The sequence below is a fragment of the Hyla sarda genome, chromosome 11, assembly GCF_029499605.1.
Source record: "Hyla sarda isolate aHylSar1 chromosome 11, aHylSar1.hap1, whole genome shotgun sequence".
Taxonomy (NCBI): Eukaryota; Metazoa; Chordata; class Amphibia; order Anura; family Hylidae; genus Hyla; species Hyla sarda.
This window is the reverse complement of record NC_079199.1, coordinates 39,207,131-39,227,821: the sequence shown is the minus strand read 5'-3', so window position 1 is coordinate 39,227,821 and position 20,691 is coordinate 39,207,131. Positions and strand designations below refer to the sequence as shown.

At 43.3% G+C, this 20,691-nt stretch overlaps 1 protein-coding gene and 1 long non-coding RNA gene across 8 annotated transcripts in view; one reads left to right on the top strand and one right to left on the bottom strand.

Annotated features, from left to right (window-relative positions):
- TMEM260 (transmembrane protein 260) overlaps positions 1-7,784 on the top strand; it is a 111,223-nt gene extending 103,439 nt beyond the window's left edge. For 4 of the 6 annotated variants that reach the window (XM_056547215.1, XM_056547217.1, XM_056547218.1 and 1 more), the window contains 3 exons: positions 1,936-1,989; positions 3,295-3,385; positions 6,924-7,784. In XM_056547215.1, coding sequence (XP_056403190.1) covers positions 1,936-1,989; positions 3,295-3,385; positions 6,924-7,184 — 406 coding nt within the window. In that variant the 3' untranslated portion in view covers positions 7,185-7,784. Of the gene's footprint in view, positions 1-799; positions 928-1,935; positions 1,990-3,294; positions 3,386-3,474; positions 3,529-6,923 lie in introns of those variants that run through there. The other 2 variants (XM_056547220.1, XR_008849042.1) reach the window with 2 other exon arrangements.
- Positions 7,785-7,862: 78 nt separating this feature from the next.
- Positions 7,863-18,856, bottom strand: LOC130295906 (uncharacterized). 2 transcript variants are annotated; one of them, XR_008849044.1, is made up of 4 exons: positions 18,565-18,856; positions 18,132-18,275; positions 17,955-18,022; positions 7,863-11,599 (listed from the first exon to the last, which is right to left on the bottom strand). It is a non-coding gene; the product is annotated as an uncharacterized LOC130295906 (long non-coding RNA). The 2 variants fall into 2 exon arrangements; XR_008849043.1 differs by lacking the exon at positions 18,565-18,856 and having other exon boundaries at positions 18,132-18,548.
- Positions 18,857-20,691: the final 1,835 nt, after the last annotated feature.

Here is a 20,691-nt window from a genome sequence, read left to right as displayed (position 1 = left end):
GCAATGAGTCCAGATCTAAATCCCATTGATCACCTGTGGAGAGATCTTATAATTGCTGTTGGGAAAAGGCGCCCTTCCAATAAGAGAGACCTGGAGCAGTTTGCAAAGGAAGAGTGGTCCAACATTCCGGCTGAGAGGTGTAAGAAGCTTATTGATGGTTATAGGAAGCAACTGATTACAGTTATTTTTTTCCAAAGGGTGTGCAACCAAATATTAAGTTAAGGGTGCCAATTTGTCTAGCCCATTTTTGGAGTTCGGTGTGACATTATGTCCAATTTGCTTTTTTTCCTCCCTTTTTTGGTTTAGTTCCAAAACATGCAAAACATGTCTTACTGCAATCCTTTTCTGTAAGAAATACTTCATTTTCTTGAAACATTTCAAGGGTTCCAATATTTAGGGCCATGACTTTGCACGTGGTGATACCAAATATGTTTATATTTATTTTTGTTTACTTTATTTTATTTGAAAAATTGGAGGGGGGATGGGTCATTTAAACTTATATTAGGGGATGGGGCTTTCTCACATTTATTGCCTTTTTTATTTTTTTACATTTTTGTTTCACAATTATTTTAGTCCCATGGGACAGTGTTTTCACATAGTGTGTCTCCAGTTGCTGCAAAACTACAACTTCCAGCATTCCCAGACAGCCAAAAGCTGTACGGGCATGTTGGGAGTTGTAGTTTTGCAACAACTGGAGACACACAGATGTAATCTTTTGCTTACAGACACTGATCAATGATGTGCCATTGGAGCCTATAACACATCATTGATCAGTGTTAACGGTGCTCTATTACTACAGGCTGCTGAGGCTGCCTGCATTATTGGAGCGCTGATCGGACAGGAAGAAGGAAGGTAGGGACCTGAGCACTGCTGGAAGGAGAGACAGTGAGATGCAGGCTGGAGGGGCCGGACCGCGCCGCACAGGAGGTAAGCCTGCCGCTGCCAAAGCCCGGTGACTGGCTCGGCTCTCGTGTTTCATGTTTGCTTGTCTACTTCTGTGTGGCACAGCCTGGCCCCTTCAGCGTGTGTCTCACTGTCTCTCCTAATAATCGCACATTTTTTAAAAGGGCGAAACCGCTATATCGCAATTCGCAAAAATCGTGATTCAATTGTGATATATTCTGCAGCCCAAGTAGTGACCTAAAAACAACTAGGTTAATTTGCTAACAACCTGTAGAATAAAGTTATTTTTCCACAGGGTGAACTCTTTACAAATAAATTCCAAAGACCAGTGGTGGAATTTTTTATAGGGTATATTTACACATACTGTATACGCTGCAGATTTTATTCAGTGTAAATCAATATAAATAAATAGTTAAACACAATATAAAATCTGTAGCATATGGAGTACGAGAGAACAGACCTTTGAAACGTTTCCTGTAGTTAACAAACACATATTAATAAAATACAGACTGGGACCAACATGAAATCCCAATGACATCCCATATATTGTACATCAATGCTGTATCCAGGCACTAGGCTGTAAGTACAGAAAGAAATCACTGAGGCCATCTTTGATGAGCTTTTGGCTCAGACCAGTGCCCTCTTTATACCGTATGGTGACTCTGCAATTTATTGCATTTGCATGTTGTAAAGGATCCATTTTGCTGTTAAAATCTGCAACCTTTTTTGTTATTGTTCCAGTGTGTCTAAAATAAGAAATGAAGCAACTTTGCAAATAGATCTTATAAAAAATATTATATTCTATGGTTTTATCTCAGGAGACCCATTTGGTTATAGACAGGATGGTAGTATGACTAAAAGATCAGACTACACATGGATCGTATGTAGTCTGTAGCCATGGAAACACATAGGTCTGGATGGGAGTTATAAACATGTAATTGTAGGAGACTTTTTGAATTGCTGATCACAAAATTGCTTCATATTTTTTATAAACATATAAAATATATATATTCAACATTGGCTTCCTAACAGGTTTGATCTATCCTCCTGGGAAGCAGTAGCAAATGAAGAGATGTGGGAATCAAGGTATGTTTTGTTGCGCATCTCTTAGGGGAATTAAGGACGATGATAGCCTACGATTGTTCTGTAAACATTGATCAAATGTTGCTTTAAATGGGCACTCTCATTAAAAAAAAATTTGCTATTGCACTCACAAAAATCGTTCTAATGTACTTTGTTTAAAAAAAATTACGTTTTCTATTTTTATTTGTGTTTAAAAAGCTGCCACTGGGTGTCTCCCTACTTGTCCAGAGTACATTTCCCCCTATCTTTTGCACAGACTTTGGACTCCTGCTGGCCTGGCAGAAGTCCAAAATCAGGAAATGCAGTCTGGAGTGCTGAGGGGGGTGTGTGCAGCCTTGGCCAATCATAGCTCATCTCATACACTGAACCGCTCTGGGCTTTGTGTAGCAGAGTGAGGGAGGAAGTTTCCCCCTGTATGGCTTCAGGTGATGTCACGCCTGCTGAGGAACACCCCTTCCCAGTCTGTGAATCTGACTGAGACTGAGCCGAAAATGCAGAGCAATATCAAGGTAGAAAACTAACACATAATAAAAATAAAGGGGGGGGTTTATCATGATTGGGGCAGTGAACTACTGTAGGAGGATAATACAATTTAACAAGATCATAAGAGGTACTCTTTAAGCTCTAGCCTAAACCTGAATTATCTAGAGGAGTAAAGCTGCAGATGGGTTTTTCGACAAAAAACTGTTAGAATATATCTAGAAATATAAAAAGTTTTTTTTTGTTGGGGTGCCACATGGGTAAACATCAAATATAGAAACAGCATACTGAGCTATTTCGGTGGTCCAAGTCTAACCAACCAAACATGACATATAGTGCATATTACATTCAAATTGAAGATAAGAAATCTCCTTTAGGGTAGGGTCACACTTAAGGGATCCGCAGCGTATAAGCAATACAGGGGCCGGAGCATCGTTACGACGCGGCTCCGCCCCTCGTGATGTCACTGCCCGCCCCTTTCAATACAAGTCTATGGGAGGGGTCGTCACGCCCCCTGCCATAGACTTGCATTAAGGGGACGGGCTGTGATGTCACGGGAGGCGGAGCCATGACGTCATGCTGCTCCGTCCCCTGTATGGCCCGTCATTACGCACAGAGCGAACTCGCTCTGTGCTGTAATGATAGCGGGGTGCCGCAGCGGGGATCCCGGGGGTCCCCAGCGGGGATCCCGGGGGTCCCCAGCAGTGGGACCGCGGCGATCTGACATCTTATCCCCTATCCTTTGGATAGGGGATAAGATGTATAGGGGCGGAGTACCCCTTTAAGTTGTGAACAATAGTTTAACACCTCTATCACCTCACTTTTCAGAGTGAAAACTGCTTTCTTTGTGTTTGACCTCGCTGAGTCTCCACATTTGCCTCAATCTGTCAAACCTCAGCTGTACCTCTATTCTTACCAGGTAATGTATCATTTTGTTCGAGAGACAGATAAATAGAATACAGCTAGTATAAGACATACATTATAGAATTATTATTATGCTTTTATCAGGGGTGAGGTAAGCTGCCTTGATGTCCTCCAGTCATAAGAAATCCAGCATGATAGGTGTTGTATGGACAGTTATGTATAATCCCCCTTTATTTAATGACATACTGCTCATTTGCATCCTATCCCCTTTACACATGTATCTATAGTGGGGCCTACTGTTTCCTTTAGCTTCTCTCCTGACTAGGTGTTATGTAACCGCATCCCTGTGCCCCTTCGCATATGTGGGTTGGAGCTTGAATTTTAAGGTGTTATATTTATTGTTCCTGTGATAACAAAAAGTAAAATTTGCCTAGATTTTTTAAACTTAAACCAGATTTGTCATACTTTTTTATAATATTTTGCTGAAGTAGCACAACTTCCTTGGAGACACACCATTACATCTATAAATAGTGAAAACCACACTTTTGCTGAGAATCAGTGAGAGGCTATGTTCACACACAGTATTTCTGGTGCTTTTTTCAGCCTTCTTTTGAGGCTGTAAAACCTGTGTGGCATAGCTTATAGGCTGGGAAATCACCCTCATCTTATTGGTAAAATGAAGTAGTTTAATGTGGTTAGCAGTGGAATTGAGCATCACGATGTTTGGCTGACATCTGTAGCATATGCCTGTTTTAAAAAGTACCTGTCACCAAATAAACTTTTCTAAACTAACTCAGGCTATATTCCCTAACTATTCCTAACACTCCTCCTACCCTTAAACCTTAAAAAAAATTCAGAGCTTTAAAAAGCTGTGTATCTTACCGTTCTTCTTGCTCACGTAGTGCAATCTCCCAGCAGAAGAAAGTGGGCGTTTCCCAGCAGGCATGGCATAACTGAAGCCTGCTGGGGGACCACTTCCGCACTCACATAGTTGCAGAGCTGGGGTGAAGAGAAGACCTCAAGCTCTGTGCAGCTTTCAGTGAGGCTCTCTATGCATGTTTCAGTGAGGCTCTATGCATGTTTCAGTGAGGGTCCATGCATGTTTCAGTGAAGCTCTATGCATGTTTCAGTGAGGCTCTATGCATGTTTCAGTGAGACTCTATGCATGTTTCAGTGAGACTCTCTATGCATGTTTTAGTGAGGCTCTCTATGCATGTTTCAGTGAGGCTCTATGCATGTTTCAGTGAGGCTCTATTCATGTTTCAGTGAGGCTCTGTGCAGCTTTCAGTGAGGCTCTGTGCAGCTTTCAGTGAGGCTCTGTGCAGCTTTCAGTGAGGCTCTGTGCTGTCAGTCAAGCTCAGTGCAGAGAAGCACTTTCTGAGTTTGGTCTCTCGCCAGGCCGGGAGGAGACCAAACTCACTGTATTAATTGTGGTAGGGAACTGAACAGAGCAACCTAGTGGCTGTTTTTTCTATTGCATTTTAGACATATTTATGTAATGATTTTAAAAGCAAGTGAATGGGAAAGTGTCTGCAAGGAATACTATTAGAGATGAGCGAAGTTACAGTGATTCGATTCACCATGAACTTCTCGGCTCGGCAGTTGCTGACTTTAGCCTGCATAAATTAGTTCAGCTTTCAGGTGCTCCGGTGGGCTGGAAAAGGGGAATACAGTTCTAAAAGACTCTCTCCTAGGACTTTATCCACCTTTTCCAGCCCACCGGAGCACCTGAAAGCTGAACTAATTTACGCAGGTTAAAGTCAGCAACTGCCGAGCCGAGAAGTTTGTTGGGAAGAATCGAATCACTGTAACTTCGCTCATCTCTAAATACTATATTAAAAGTTTTATTTGGTGACAGGTAATCTTTTAACATCTTACCAAGATTTATAACTTACTAATATAATGTTATGACAAATTGTACTGAATTTAGCATGTTTTTGCGCACTTTACCCCTGACAGGAAGTTGTGTAGCATATTAATTTTCAGAGTGAGACTGTGTCCAGCTCCCTAGATCTTGTCTCTGAGCTTCAGTCCCGCCCCCTCAGTGATGTCACCACCTCTGACCACTCCTACAGCCTTTATCACCATCTCCCTGTCATATACATATATATCCTTTTTGGGACATTTAGGGAGAATATGGTGTGTTTACAGTAGGGATGGACCGATATTGTTTTTTTTGTGCCGATCCCGATAATCGGTGGAGGTTAGGGCCGATAGCCGATAACTTATACCGATATTCCGGTATAAGTTATCGGCTATTTATCCCCCCGCGACACCGCTGCAGATCATTGATTTAAAGCGGGCGCTTTAAATCAATGCACTGCAGTGGCTTTTGCGGTGCCATAGACCGCCGCCGCTACCCTGAGTCCTATCACCGCCACCCCCGCACCGCTCGCCGCACCGCTCCGCGCCCCCCTACCGCCGTGCCGCGTCGCACCCTCCACCGCCCCGGCCCCATTGCCTCCCCCATCCCCGGTTTTATAATTACCTGTGCCCGGGGTCCACTCTACATCTGGCTCCTGTGGCGTCCTCCTGAGCTGTCACTGTGCGCACTGATGGTCACGTCGCGCACGTCACGTCACTCATCATTGCGCACAGCGTAACGCAGAACGCAGCAGGAGCCAGAAGTAGCGTGGGCCCCGGGAACAGGTAATAATAAATCCGGGGATGGGGGAGGCAATGGGGGCGGTGCGGTGGGAGGTGCAACGCGGTGCAGCGGGTCGGGGGGCCCGGTCGCGGTGCGGCGGGTCGGGGGGGTTTCGCGGTGCGGGGGGCAGGGCATTATCGGCTTATTGGCAAAGTAATTGCCGATACCGATAATGCCCAAAATCGTGATTATCGGCCGATAATATCGGCCAAACCGATAATCGGTCGATCCCTAGTTTACAGCATGCTGCCTCTTGCTAAACAATGCTGCAGACAGAGGAGCAGACAGGGAATGAATAGCAGGCACTGCAATTTCACACATTGCTGTCAAATTAGATGTTCTGCAAGAACTCTAGGTGGGGCACTAGCAGAAGTGTTGAGAAATGGAGAGTAGGCAATGTGGGAGGGCTGTGATGAGCAGCTAAGGGAAAGCAGTGCATTCTAGGATTTGTAGTACTGCACAACTGCTCAACCAGGAAGTACGGGACCAAGCCCCAATCCACCCTAAGAAAAACAATGAAGTTTGGTAGAATTTTTTGCATTATGATTTTGTTGCTTTTATGTATTGTTTAAAAACTGATGTCATTTGTCTTTTTCAATGCATCCATGTCACCATTTCACTCTAGTCTTTATGTAAAATGTTATAATATGTTTGAAAGATCTGGATTATTACCGAGTATATTACTATACGTGATTAGAACCATTCCTGGCCACTCACCCAAACCTTGTATGATTCTATAGAAAGCCATATCCACTGGAATGTACAGTATATATAGCAGCATAGTAGCATTGAACCACCTTCTGCATATTGTTGTCACTTATGGGCTGTTGTGTTGGGGTACATTTACTTTTGCTATTTCTGCAAACCCTATAACTAAACAACTAATACTGATGGAGAAATGAAAAAGGGAAATCTCACATGTCTATTTAACTTTCTCATTTTTCAGCTCTATAAAAGGACAATAGACAAACATGAAAATCACCCCATTAACTGGCACAAAAACTATGCCATTGCATGTGAACGAATGCTGCGCCAACATAGGACAGACATTGATCCAGAACTTCTTCTAAAGGATACCATCAAACACTTTACTGCTTATGCCAGCAAGGCCGTGGCTGACAGCCAGATAGAGGCCATACTGCAGGCTGTCAGCTATTTCAAAGATGAACTCCTGCGACTTAAGAGACTAAAGGGCGATGTCAGATGAAATCTGTAACATCTTCTCATTGTGTTTCTGGAGTCTACCAAATACCAAGGTGAAATTCTCGTCTGAACGCACTAAAGGCAGCCATTTTTTTAAAAGTACTTTTGGTAATGGAATGTGACCTTTCAACATACTAGAACAGCACTGTGTGAACCAGCCTAGGCTGGTAAAAAGATTTGGTATGGGGCCTCCACTATAACTCAGCATATCTCCTACCAGTGTATGATATGTTGTAAATCAGACATTAGTGCTTGAAGAAAGAAAAACCCTTGAGCAAATAGAAATTCCTTAGTGTGCAAAATGTAGTGTAGAAAGATAAAGGATCTGTGTTATTTTTTCTTAGAAATAGCACCACTGTTTTGAAGAGGCTGCGTTTGGTATTGCAGTTCAACTCCAATTGCCTGAAAGGAGAAGTATCATGATGAAAAACTTATACCCTTGGCCCCGAAAACTTAGCCCTGATTCTCCAGCACAGGAGCACGTCACAACCCCCGCCTGAAGCGGAGGCCGCCACTATCCCTCCATAAAGTTAATTGAGAGAGCGGAAGATTGCCTGTGTGTCTTGGCTGGGACAAAATACAGGAAGTGTTGGTGGGACAAGCAGGGCTCTGTGCACTGAGAACAAGCAGGGCTCTGTGCACTGAGGACAAGCAGGGCTCTGTGCACTGAGGACAAGCAGGGCTCTGTACATTGAGGACAAGTAGGGTTCTGTACACTAAAACGCTCCTGGCCCACACAACAGGCTGCACAGAGCCCTGCTTGTCCTCAGTGTACTGAGCCCTGCTTGTCCTCAGTGTACAGAGCCCTGCTTGTCATCAGTGTACAGAGCCCTGCTTGTCCTCAGTGTACTGAGCCCTGCTTGTCCTCAGTGTACAGAGCCCTGCTTGTCATCAGTGTACAGAACCCTGCTTGCCCTCCGTGTACAGAGCACTGCTTGTCCTCAGTGTACAGAGCACTGCTTGTCCTCAGTGCACAGAGCCCTGCTTGTCCTCAGTGCACAGAGCCCTGCTTGTCCTCAGTGTACAGTGCCCTGCTTGTCCTTAGTGCATAGAGCCCCGCTTGTCCTCAGTGTACAGAGCCCCGCTTGTCCTCAGTGTACAGAGCCCCGCTTGTCCTCAGTGTACAGAGCCCTGCTTGTTCTCAGTGTACAGAGCCCTGCTTGTCCTCAGTGCACAGAGCCCTGCTTGTCCTCAGTGTACAGAGACCTGCTTGTCCTCAGTGTACAGAGACCTGCTTGTCCTCAGTGTACAGAGCCCTGCTTGTCCTCAGTGTACAGAGCTCTGCTTGTCCTCAGTGTACAGAGCCCTGCTTGTCCTCAGTGTACAGATCCCTGCTGGTCCTCAGTGTACAGATCCCTGCTTGTCCTCAGTGTACAGAGCCCTGCTGGTCCTGAGTGTACAGAACCCTGCTTGTCCTCACTGCACAGAGCCCTGCTTGTCCTCAGTGTACAGAGCCCTGCTTGTCATCAGTGTACAGAGCCCTGCTTGTCCTCAGTGTACTGAGCCCTGCTTGTCCTCAGTGTACAGAGCCCTGCTTGTCATCAGTGTACAGAACCCTGCTTGCCCTCCGTGTACAGAGCACTGCTTGTCCTCAGTGTACAGAGCACTGCTTGTCCTCAGTGCACAGAGCCCTGCTTGTCCTCAGTGCACAGAGCCCTGCTTGTCCTCAGTTTACAGTGCCCTGCTTGTCCTTAGTGCATAGAGCCCCGCTTGTCCTCAGTGTACAGAGCCCCGCTTGTCCTCAGTGTACAGAGCCCCGCTTGTCCTCAGTGCACAGAGCCCTGCTTGTCCTCAGTGTACAGAGCCCTGCTTGTCCTCAGTGTACAGAACCCTGCTTGTCCTCAGTGTACAGAGCCCTGCTTGTCCTCAGTGTACAGAGCTCTGCTTGTCCTCAGTGTACAGAACCCTGCTTGTCCTCAGTGTACAGAACCCTGCTTGTCCTCAGTGTACAGAACCCTGCTTGTCCTCAGTGTACAGAGCCCTGCTTGTCCTCAGTGTACAGAGCCCTGCTTGTCCTCAGTGTACAGAACCCTGCTTGTCCTCAGTGTACAGAGCCCTGCTTGTCCACAGTGTACAGAGCTCTGCTTGTCCTCAGTGTACAGAGCCCTGCTTGTCCTCAGTGTACAGAACCCTGCTTGTCCTCAGTGTACAGAACCCTGCTTGTCTGCCCACACTTCCTGTATTTTGTCTTTGCATAGAGATGCACAGGCAGTGGCTGCAGGGACAGCATATTTTCTCCCACAAAATAATAATAAAAATATCCATATAATGTTAAAGGCCTCTCTACGATTCAAACAAGTCTGCTGTAACTGCAGATTTTGGTGATACTTGCTGACTTGAAAGGGGTTGTCTGATGTTTTTTTCTTTATCTTAGTATTGTCCCTAGCCTGCGTGATAAAACAATAAAACCTTTAACTCGCCTTCCTCCGCTTCCTCAAAGTTTCAGGTACCGGAGCACAAAGTTTCAGGTCGGTAGCCAGTGACACTGTCTGCAGGTGGGGGGACTGACAGTGCCACCGCTGTAGGTTCACGTCTGAAGCCTTGTGGAAGTAGACTGTCAGCTGAAACAGGCTGCAGATGGACAGAGGCTACGAGGGAATGGAGGAAAGTTTTAATTGTTTTATTGTACAGTCTGGGGACAGTACTAAATTAAAAATGTCTCTGTATAACCCATATAAATGTAGGGGGTACTACAAGTCTTTAATGTATCATGTTCATCACCCATCAGCAGCATGCATGTGTATGATGGGGGTCAGAAGAAACAGCTTTATGTATAACAGGTGTTTGGCTACAGATATTGAAGGTTTTGGGGCATTTTTACTGCCAAGTTTTTCACAGTTAACAGCTAATCACTGGAAGTCTCTGCCGGAACACTTAGTGATCTACCGTACTTATTGTCAGAGGACCCTTCTAAACATGCAGGGATTGTCTTTTTTGTTTTTTTTTGGGGGGGGGGGTGAGGGGGATATAATACATTTCCTATTCTTGTTGTATAATTGTGTATTGATATAATGATTTGTTAAAATAAAGAAGAAAAAAAAAGGCAAAGATCCCCTATAGGTCATAGACATGACTGGGCCACAGTAGAGCTCGCATCATAAAATTCTAATTCCATGTTGAGCACCATTTAACAATATAAATCCATATAGGTCTTGTAACTTTAAACATTTAGATCTTAACTGTTTTTGAAACTATCTTTATATCTTTAACTGTAACTTCTCGCTTTTCAGAGCTACTTTAAAATTCTAATGTTTGTCCTTAGAAACGGATAGCGGGTTATCTCTGTTCCTCTGTCAGACATGTGACCTAAAGGCTTTGACCTAACTTAAAGGTGTACTCCGCCCCTAGATATCATATCCCCTAGCCACCTCCTTCTCCCATAGACACGAATGGAGGAGACGTGATGGCTGTGGTCACCCATCATCAGAGTTTGGTCCGTCCATCAGATGATAAGGTTGTTGCGCCAGGGATTGCGAGGGCCTCAGCAGCCAGACCCCCGTCATTCCTGTTTTTATGATGCTTTAGAACCTGGTGAAGGGGAACCTGCACTTTAACTTTAGAATGCTGCACATTTTTCATGGAAAGTGTTTTCTTTTAAATTTTAAATTAGCTTCATTCCAGTTTTGATGAATTTCAAAAATTCTCATATTTGTTCCAGATGTTATGTTATGATCATTAAAGGGGTTATCCAGGAATAGAAAAACAGAGCTAATTCCTTTCAAAAACAGCTCCACGGTTGGGTGTCGTATTACAACTTTGCTTCATTCAATTCAATGGAACTGAGCTGTATAGCCACACCCAACCTGGAGACAGACGGGGAGCTGTTTTTTTAAAACATATTAGCTCTGTTTTTTATTCCTGGATAACCCCTTTAAATATTCCTTGTCATCTTTGGACATTCCCTTGATGCAATGCAGCCAGGGTTGGAAGGGTTTTCTGATGATAAGATTATTAAAGTGTTTACTGCTTGGACTCCCAGAGATCAGCTGATATATGTGGGTGACCCTGCAAGGCCAAAAGGTGGTCGCCCTACAGAGAAACTTCTCCATGAATAATGGCATCTGTATGATAAAATATAAATAATCACCATAAATATGTATGATAAAATTATGTCCAGTAGCCATACGGTTATTTTGGATATCCTAAGATGATTAAACAGTTAGGTACAATAGGCACATAATCCAAAAGTGGTCTTCTTTGATTTTACACTTGTATTATTATTGTACTATTATTGTTCTCAGGGATTCACCCCTAGCCACGTGTCTAGAAAAATATTCACAATCGTTATCTGACAATCGAAGTGGAACGTTCAGACACAAATACTTTACCTCAGAAATGTAATTCTCTTATCAGTTGGGTCTGAGGACTGTTCTTAGAGATCATGGATCTTTGTTTTTAGGAGGGGTTAAGGAAGACTTTCTAGAAATAAAAAAAATTCTTTTTTATCATCCAGTGGAGTAAAAGTCATTGTTCCACTTGTTATAAGTTTTGGGCTTGGTGTTGGGATCCATAGCTACCTTGGTTAAGAAATCAATATGTATAATCCCATGCAGCCAAGGGCCCTTTTGGTCCTCCATAGGCTGAAGTGCTCCATGGCGTCGGGTTTCTGGACAACCGTCATCTCGTCGGATTGAAAAGAGCAGCATGGAACATTATGTTATCCGGCATAACCATTCTGGAGGGAACTCTTGAATTTACAGGCATATATGAACATGCCCTAATTTCAGTCTATTAATGATGTGGTGCTACCATTAAGGGGGAATTGTAGTTTGTTTCTTTATGGAACTTGTCCAGAATTTTAAAAACATTTTAGAGGTTAGGACCTGGGTAAACAAAAACCAAAAAAGTTCTTTGTTCTTTAAAGCCCCCTCCACAAGTACTGCGATGACCTTGTATATATTATGCATGTGACACTGCGTCCAACTTCTGGCCTCTGCAGTTACTACCTGCATGTACAGTACATGACTGCTAAGTTCAGTGATTGGCTACAGTATACACAACGTCACTAGGGGGACACTAGAGCAGCAGTAAAATTAGGGTTAAAAAAAATTTTTTACCCAGGTTCCAGCTGCTATTAAAGGGGTACTCTGTAAAAAAATTTTTTTTTATTAAAATCAACTGATGCCAAAAAGTTCAACAGATTTGTAAATTACTTCTATTTAACCCCTTAAGGATGAGCGCCATAAATATTCGGTGCTGCTAAGCGTCACTTAGCGCACAGCACCATACATTTACGGTGATTCGTAAAACAATAAAACTACTGCATTTCTTGATCACCGCATCTCTGGACTCGGTGGTCAGGCCGGGATGGCTGCTATTATCTATCAGCAGCCATCACGGCACATCGCCCTGGGGGGTCAGGGGTGCCACCTCCTCCTATCCCCTGCAATTGGCCAATCAGAACTGACCGGCCAATCGCAGGGGGGGGGGGGGTTGAGATTCCCCCGCTCTGCCCACCCCTGTAAGTCAGGGCAGAGCGGGGTAAAGATGGCGGCGACGGCTGCGGGGGGGGGGGGGGGGGTTGTGGTACTGTTGGGGTACCGGCGGCAGGCTGCAGGAGATCGGCGGTGGTGGCGAAAGAGTCATCGGCAGCAGTGAAGATCGCTAATAAGTGATCTTCACTGCTGCCGTATAGGAGTTTCACAACTACAACTCCCAGCCAAAGGCTGTCTGGGTATACTGGGAGTTGTAATTTTGTAATATCTGGAGGGCCACAGTTTGGAGACCACTGTGCAGTGGTCTCCAAACTGTGCCCTTCCAGATGTTGCAAAACTACAACTCTCAGCATGCCCAGACAGTCTAGGCATGCTGGTAGTTGTAGTTCTGTAACATCTGGCCCTTTTAGATGTTGCAGAACTACAACTCCCAGCATGCCTAGACAGTGTCGGCATGCTGGGAGTTGTAGTTTTGCAACATCTGGAAGGGCACAGTTTGGAGACCACTATACAGTGGTGTCCATACTGTAACCCTACAGATGTTGCAAAACTACAATTTAAAGCATGCCTAGACAGTCAGGCATGCTGAGCATTGTAGTTCTGCAACATCTGGCCTTTCAGATGTTGCCGAACTATCAGTCCCAGCAAGCCTGGGCAGTCTGAGCATGCTTGCAGTTGAAGTTTTTCGACATCTGGAAAGTCACAGTTTGGAGACCACTACACAGTGGTCTCCAAACTCTTCGCCTCCAGTTGTTGCATAACTACAACTCCCAGCATGCCTTTCGGCTGTCCGGGCATATTGGTAGTTGTAGTTTTGCAACAACTGGAGGCACACTGGTTGGGAAACATTGTCTGTTTCCTAACTCAGTGTTTCCGCACCAGTGTGCCTCCAGCTGTTGCAAAACTACAACTCCTAGCATGCACTGACAGACCATGCATGCTGGGAGTTGTAGTTTTGCAACAGCTGGAGGTACACTGGTGCGGAAACACTGCAGTAGTCTGTTACCTAACTCATTGCTTCTCAACCAGTGTGCCTCCAGGTGTTGCATAACTAGAACTCCCAGCATGCACGGTCTGTCAGTGCATGCTGGAAGTTATAGTTTTATAGCCAAAAACAAAGAGACCCACAATACTAATATTATTTCAAAAAGTATAACAATCTTTATTAGACAATAAAAAACAATTTAAAAAAATAGTAAAAGGCAGAGGATGACCTTACGCAGGAGACAACAAGTGCCAGTGCAACTGTTATGGGTAATGTAGGCATTCAGTCAAGAGCATACATAGTGTAAGGCTGGCAAAGCTGCATACTTATAATATCGTAACAATAGACATAATATCTAACATACATTGATGTAACATAGGAAGCAGCAATGCAGTATAGCAAACATAAATAGGGACCCAAAATGGGTAATACCTAAAAGGACTACCTGTCATATACCCAAAAGCCAGGAGCACCAAGCACCAACACCCCAACGCACGTTTCGCGTATGGGCTTCGTCAGGTGGCGCCCCCTGACGAAGCCCATACGCAAAACGTGCGTTGGGGTGTTGGTGCTTGGTGCTCCTGGCTTTTGGGTATATGACAGGTAGTCCTTTTAGGTATTACCCATTTTGGGTCCCTATTTATGTTTGCTATACTGCATTGCTGCTTCCTATGTTACATCAATGTATGTTAGAAATTATGTCTATTGTTACGATATTATAAGTATGCAGCTTTGCCAGCCTTACACTATGTATGCTCTTGACTGAATGCCTACATTACCCATACCAGTTGCACTGGCACTTGTTGTCTCCTGCGTAAGGTCATCCTCTGCCTTTTACTATTTTTTAAAATTGTTTTTTATTGTCTAATAAAGATTGTTATACTTTTTGAAATAATATTAGTATTGTGGGTCTCTTTGTTTTTGGCTATGTTCGGTACCCCCGGGACCTACATACGGCACGTATTGCTTTGCCGCTTTTGTTGTTTGGCTAAGTTATAGTTTTGCAACAGCTGAAGGTTTGTCCCCCCCCCCCCCCCCACTACCATGTGAGGGTACATTCACACAACGGGTTTACAGAGAGTTTCCTGCTTTAAGTTTGAGCTGCGGCAAATTTTCCGCTGCAGCTCAAACTCCCAGCAGGAAACTCCCTGTTAACCCCCGCCTGTGTGAATGCACCCTAAAAACACAAAATAAAGAGTAAAACACTATATATACACCCCCTTACACTGTCGCGCCCCCCCCCTCCCCCCCCCCCCCATTAAAATTTTAAACATCTTGTACAGCACGGTTTCTAAAACGGAGCCTCCAGCTGTTGCAAAATAACAACTCCCAGTATTGCCAGACAGCCATTGACTGTCCAGGCATGCTGGGAGTTTTGCAACAGCTGGAGGCACCATGTTTAGAGAACACTGCCGTAGGGTATTTGGGCGGTGGAGACAAGCGCCATGCTTGCATCCGGGTCCACCCCTATGCAAATTCCTAATTTAGGCCTCAAATGTCTATGCCGCTTTTTCCCTTTCGGAGCCCTGTTGTATTTCAAGGCAACATATGGGGCATTTACGTACTCGGGAGAAATTGCACAACAAATTTTGGGGTGCTTTTTCTCCTTTTACCCCTTATGAAAAGGTAACGTTGGGGTCTACACCAGCTCATTAGTGTAAATAAAATAAAAAATTTTACACTAACATGCTGGTGTTGCCCCACATTTTTCAATTTCATAAGCGGTAAAAGGAAAAAAAGACCCGCAAAATTTGAAATGCAATTTCTCCCGAGTACGGAAATACCCCATATGTGGTCGTAAAATGCTCTGCGGGCGCACAACAGGGCTCAGAAATGAGAGCGCACCATGTACATATGAGGCCTAAACTGGTGATTTGCACAGGGGTGGCTGCTTGTTACAGCGGTTCTGACATAAACGCAAAAAAAAAAAAAAACACTTGTGACACATTTTGGAAACTACACCCCCCCCACGGAACGTAACAAGGGGTATAGAGAGCCTTAACACCCCACAGGTGTTTTACAAATTTTTAAAGATGGACATGAAAATGAAAAAATTTGATTTTTTCACTAAAATGCTGGTGTTACCCCAAAGTTTTTATTTTCACAAGGGGTTATATGGAAAAAAGCCACCCCAAATTCATAACCCCATTTCTTCTGAGTAAGTAAATACTCCATATGTGGATGTAAAGTGCTCTGCGGGAGCACTACAGTGCTGCCAGAACAGTGGACCCCTTCCACATGTGACTCCATTTCGGAAACTACACCCCTCAGGAAATGTAACAAGGGGGGGCAGTGAGTATTTACACCCCACAGGTTTCTGACAGATTTTTTGAACAGTGGTCCGTGAAAATGAAAAATGTTAGCTTTCATTTGCACAGCCCACTTTTCCAAAGTCCTGTCAAGCACCAGTGGGGTGTGAATGCTCATTGCACCCCTTATTACATTCCGTAAGGGGTGTAGTTTCTAAAATGGGGTCACATGTGGGGGGTCCACTGTTCTTTGTAGCACGGGGGCTTTGTAAACGCACATGGCCCCCGACTTCTATTCCAATCAAATTCTCTCTTCAAAAGCCCAATGGCGCTCATTCTCTACTGAGCCCTGTAGTGCACCAGCAGAGCACCTTACATCCACATATGGGTTATTTCCATACTCAGAAGAAATTGTGTTACAAATTTTGGGGGTATTTTTGTCCTACTACCCCTTGTAAAAATGAAAAATTTGGGGTAACACCATTTTAGTGGAAAAAAAAAACAAGTTTTTCATTTTCACATCCCACTTTAACGAAAGTTTGTCAATCACCTGTGGGGTGTTAAGGCTCACTGTACCCCTTGTTACATTCCTTTAAGGGTGTAGTTTCCCAAATAGTGTGCTATGTGTTTGTTTCTATTTTTTTTTTTTTTTTGCTGTTCTGGCACCATGGGGGTTACCTAAAGGTGACATGCCTCCTAAAAATCATTTAGCAAAATTTGCTCTCCAAAATGTCATTGTCGCTCCTTCCCTTCTGAGCCCTCTAGTGCACCCACAGAGCGCTTTACATTGACATATGAGGTATTTCCTTGCTCACGAGAAATTAGATTACACATTTTGAGGGGCTTTTTCTCCATTTACACCTTGTAAAAAAAAAAAAAATATGGGTATACAAGAACATGTTAGTGTAAAAAATGAAGATTTAGAATTTTCGCCCCCATTTTGCTGCTATTCCTGTGAAACACCTAAAGCGTTAACAACCTTTCTGAATGTCATTTTGAATACTTTGAGGGGTGCAGTTTCTCTAATGGGGTAATTTATGGGGGATTTCTTAGAGAAAGGCCCCTCAAATCACCTTCAAACTTAACTGGCCCCTGAAAAATTCAGGAATTTGGAATTTATTGTGAAAATTTGGAAGATTGATGCTATACTTGTCCTCTAATGTCTTTAAAAAGTAAGAACATGTCAACTTTATGATAAAAACATAAAGTAGACATATTGTATAAGTGAATCAATATGTCTATTTTCCTTACAAGCAGAGAGTTTCAAAGTTCGAAAAATGCTAAATTTTCTAATTGATGCAAGTATTGATGAAAATTTACCACTAACATAAAGTAGAATGTCACAAAAAAAACTATCTCTGAATCAAATTCATAGGTTAAATCATACCAGAGTTATTAATGCTTCAAGTGACAGTGGTCTGATTTGCAAAAAAAAAACGGCTGTGTCCTTAAGGTCAAAATGAGCTGCGTCCTTAAGGAGTTAAAAATCTTAATCCTTCCAGTACTTATTAGCTACTGTATGCTGCAGAGGAAGTTGTGTAGTTCTTTCCAGTCTAACCACAGTCTAACCACAGTGCTCTCTGTGTCAGGAACTGTCCAGAGCAGAAGGGGTTTGCTATGGGGATTTGCTCCTACTCTGAACAGTTCCTGACATGGACAGAGGTGTTAGCAGAGAACACTGTGATCAGACAGAAAAGAAATTCAAAAAGAAAACAGCATACAGCAGCTAATAATTACTGGATGGATTAAGATTTTTAAATATAAGTCATTTACAAATCTGTTTAACTTTCTGGCACCAGTTGATTCGAGTACCCCTTTAAACCTCTTATCATACAGTTAGTTGGTTTATTTGTTCTTTCTGTTACTAATCATTGTCGTCGTTGTAAAATTTTTTGACATTTTATAAGATTAACACTGCAACTGTCAGGGAAACCATTAATACCGTATACTTTTTTTTTAAATAAATTGCTAGCAAAATATTGTACATATGGGAAAGTTTTCATTTTGTTAAAAATATATAAAAAAAGAATAAAATTAAATTCAAAATAAAGAATGGAGTTTCATTGACAAGTTAAGAGTCTATACAGAGGTTTCATGCTACCCACCTTATTTCTTCGGTTTCATGGTCCACTAATCAAAGTCCAGCCATTATTGTCACTACCTTGCTCGCCTCCTTTTGTGTTAGAAAAAAAAATCCAATTTTTAGTTTGTTCATTATGGCTGAAAAAACAACAAACTGTTGCCAAGTAATTTGGATCTTATATAGATATTTTCTTAATCACTTTCATATTTCTACTTCCGTCTATTTGTCCTCCTGTTGATCTAGTCCTAATAATTAGCCGGCTCCTGCTGCCGCTGTGTAAGAGGAGACTTCTGAGGCTCCTTTATACGTCAATGTCGGTTTCAGGCATCTTTTATACGTATTGCTAAAGAGACCGTACAAGAGAAAATGCAAATAATTGTTCTTTATTTTATTATGACAGTTAATTAATAGCAACCTGTTTTAATGAATAAAGTCACTCCGAGTCCTTCAGCATTTCCTAAGTAGAAGGCAGAATCTGTAGGGATTCTTATTCTCCCAATTGTATAGCTTGTAGACTCCGAGCACTGTATAGACCCCTGTATAGAAATGCTCGCTAATGAAGAGGGAGGGATAGAAGCTTGTCTGCATTCATAGATCACTAGTGAGTCATTCGGCAAGAAAGGCCCCCTTACCAGGCATAGTCACAGTTCCGTGGCATTGTACTAGAAAAAAAGCCCGATCAAAGGTCTCCTGTGGAGCTTGCATGGTTCCCTTTCATACTACGACCATAATTAAAACCACTAATTCTCTTTTAAAATGCTGCAGGATGCCATGTAGGCATCTGTCTGGAGTGTCCTTTGTGATGTCATAAGCTGTTAAGGACCAGTGCCGAGGGCTTTTGAGCAAAATGCCAGTCATGAAGGTGATTCAAGACAAGGGTGCGTCTAAAGGCCTGACAAGGCTTTGACTGCACAATTCGATCTGAATTTGCCCCTTGTCAGCTGCCAGTAAATAAATCTCAAAGGGGAGAAAGCTGAAGTTTCATTACCTGATCCACAGTCTTTTGTTAGTTTTGGCATCACACAGGGGAAGCTCTTGCTTTGCCTTTCTCTAAATTTGAAGATGTCCAATGGAGCCTGCAGAGTCTGGACAGGGTTCAGAGCCGAACCTTTTGATGAGTGTCAATAGTTGTAACAGTTCAGCTGTTCCGAAGACAGATAAATGGAGGAGCTCATTAATTCCCCTTTTGGCTTTCGGTGGCTTTTGCCCTTTTATCACAGAATTATTAGGCTCCTGATCATCTTAAAGGAGAAGAAATGGTTAGAAGTTGTTCAGTGCTAATTGGCAAAGAGCTGCATTGTAAGACCGGGGACTTGAACCGACTTGAAAGTAACTTCCCTGCAGGGGAGAAGGAAAAATATGGTTCCCCTTAAAACAAAAGCATTGATGGTCAGATGGGGTGTACATATATATGTGTTTTCTCCTTTATTTCAATATCCATTTATGAACAAGGGATGCATTAAATAGACATCCCCTCAGGCATGCTAACTGTTAAGCATGATATGGGGGGAAAATTTCTTAGTTGGAAAACGGAGGTTCCCGCTGACAGGTTGTTGTGTATTTTATCACAGCAGCTGAGAACCAGCTGCTACCTTAGCACGGAGACCATTGTAAATTTAATTATTTCCTGCCCTTTTATTTAGGGCTGTGTAAAGGTAATCACGTGATCATAAGAATTTGTATAAATACAGTGAGACGGCATAAACAGACAGCGCTGCAAGGGTTCATTGATTTTCATCTTGAGCTACAAAGGAGAGACATACGCATTAGCCGAGTAGCTTAACTTACATCACTATACATAAAATGTAAAGCTAAAAATCTCGACATCAAGTGTAGAAGGAACGAATACAGACAGCAGAGGTTTCCTGTGCAAGAAAAGTGTATGGGCCCCTTGGTCTAACACTCCACCATTTATTGGGAGCCATGACATTTATGTACTTAGGGCCCCCATACACCTAAAAATTGTGTCAACCAAACTCATCAAATCTGGCTTGACTGGCAAATCGGCTGATATATAGGGGGGGGTCTCCGTGATGAATTATATTGTGAAAAAGAAGGAACAGACATATAGAATCTCTACTCAGCTAAGCAAAGCTTTCATGTGTACAAGCGGATCAGGAGAGAGCTGTCAGCCAAACGAATGTTCAGCCCGCGGCTATTGAAGGTGTATAGCTACCTCTTCATACAATCTAGAAGACAGTACAAAGCTGGTTTCAAAGTGACAAATGGCAGCCTACTCTTCTGAACGACTGTGTGGTTGCATATCTGGCATGTCCACCCCTGATGTTGGTTATATACACTGCTCAAAAAAATAAAGGGAACACTTAAACAACACAATGTAACTCCAAGTCAATCACACTTCTGTGAAATCACACTGTCCACTCAGGAAGCAACACTGATTGACCATCAATTTCACATGCTGTTGTGCAAATGGAACAGACAACAGGTGGAAATTATAGGACATTAGCCAAATGCCCCAATAAAGGAGTGGTTCTGCAGGTGGTGACCACAGACCACTTCTCAGTTCCTATGCTTCCTGGCTGATGTTTTGGTCACTTTTTAATGCTGGCGATGCTTTCACTCTAGTGGTAGCATTAGACGGAGTGTACAACCCACACAAGTGGCTCAGGTAGTGCAGCTCATCCAGGACGGCACATCCATGCAAGTTGTGGCAAGAAGGTTTACTGTGTCTGTCAGCATAGTGTTCAGAGCATGGAGGCACTACAGGAGACAGGCCAGTACATCAGGAGACGTGGAGG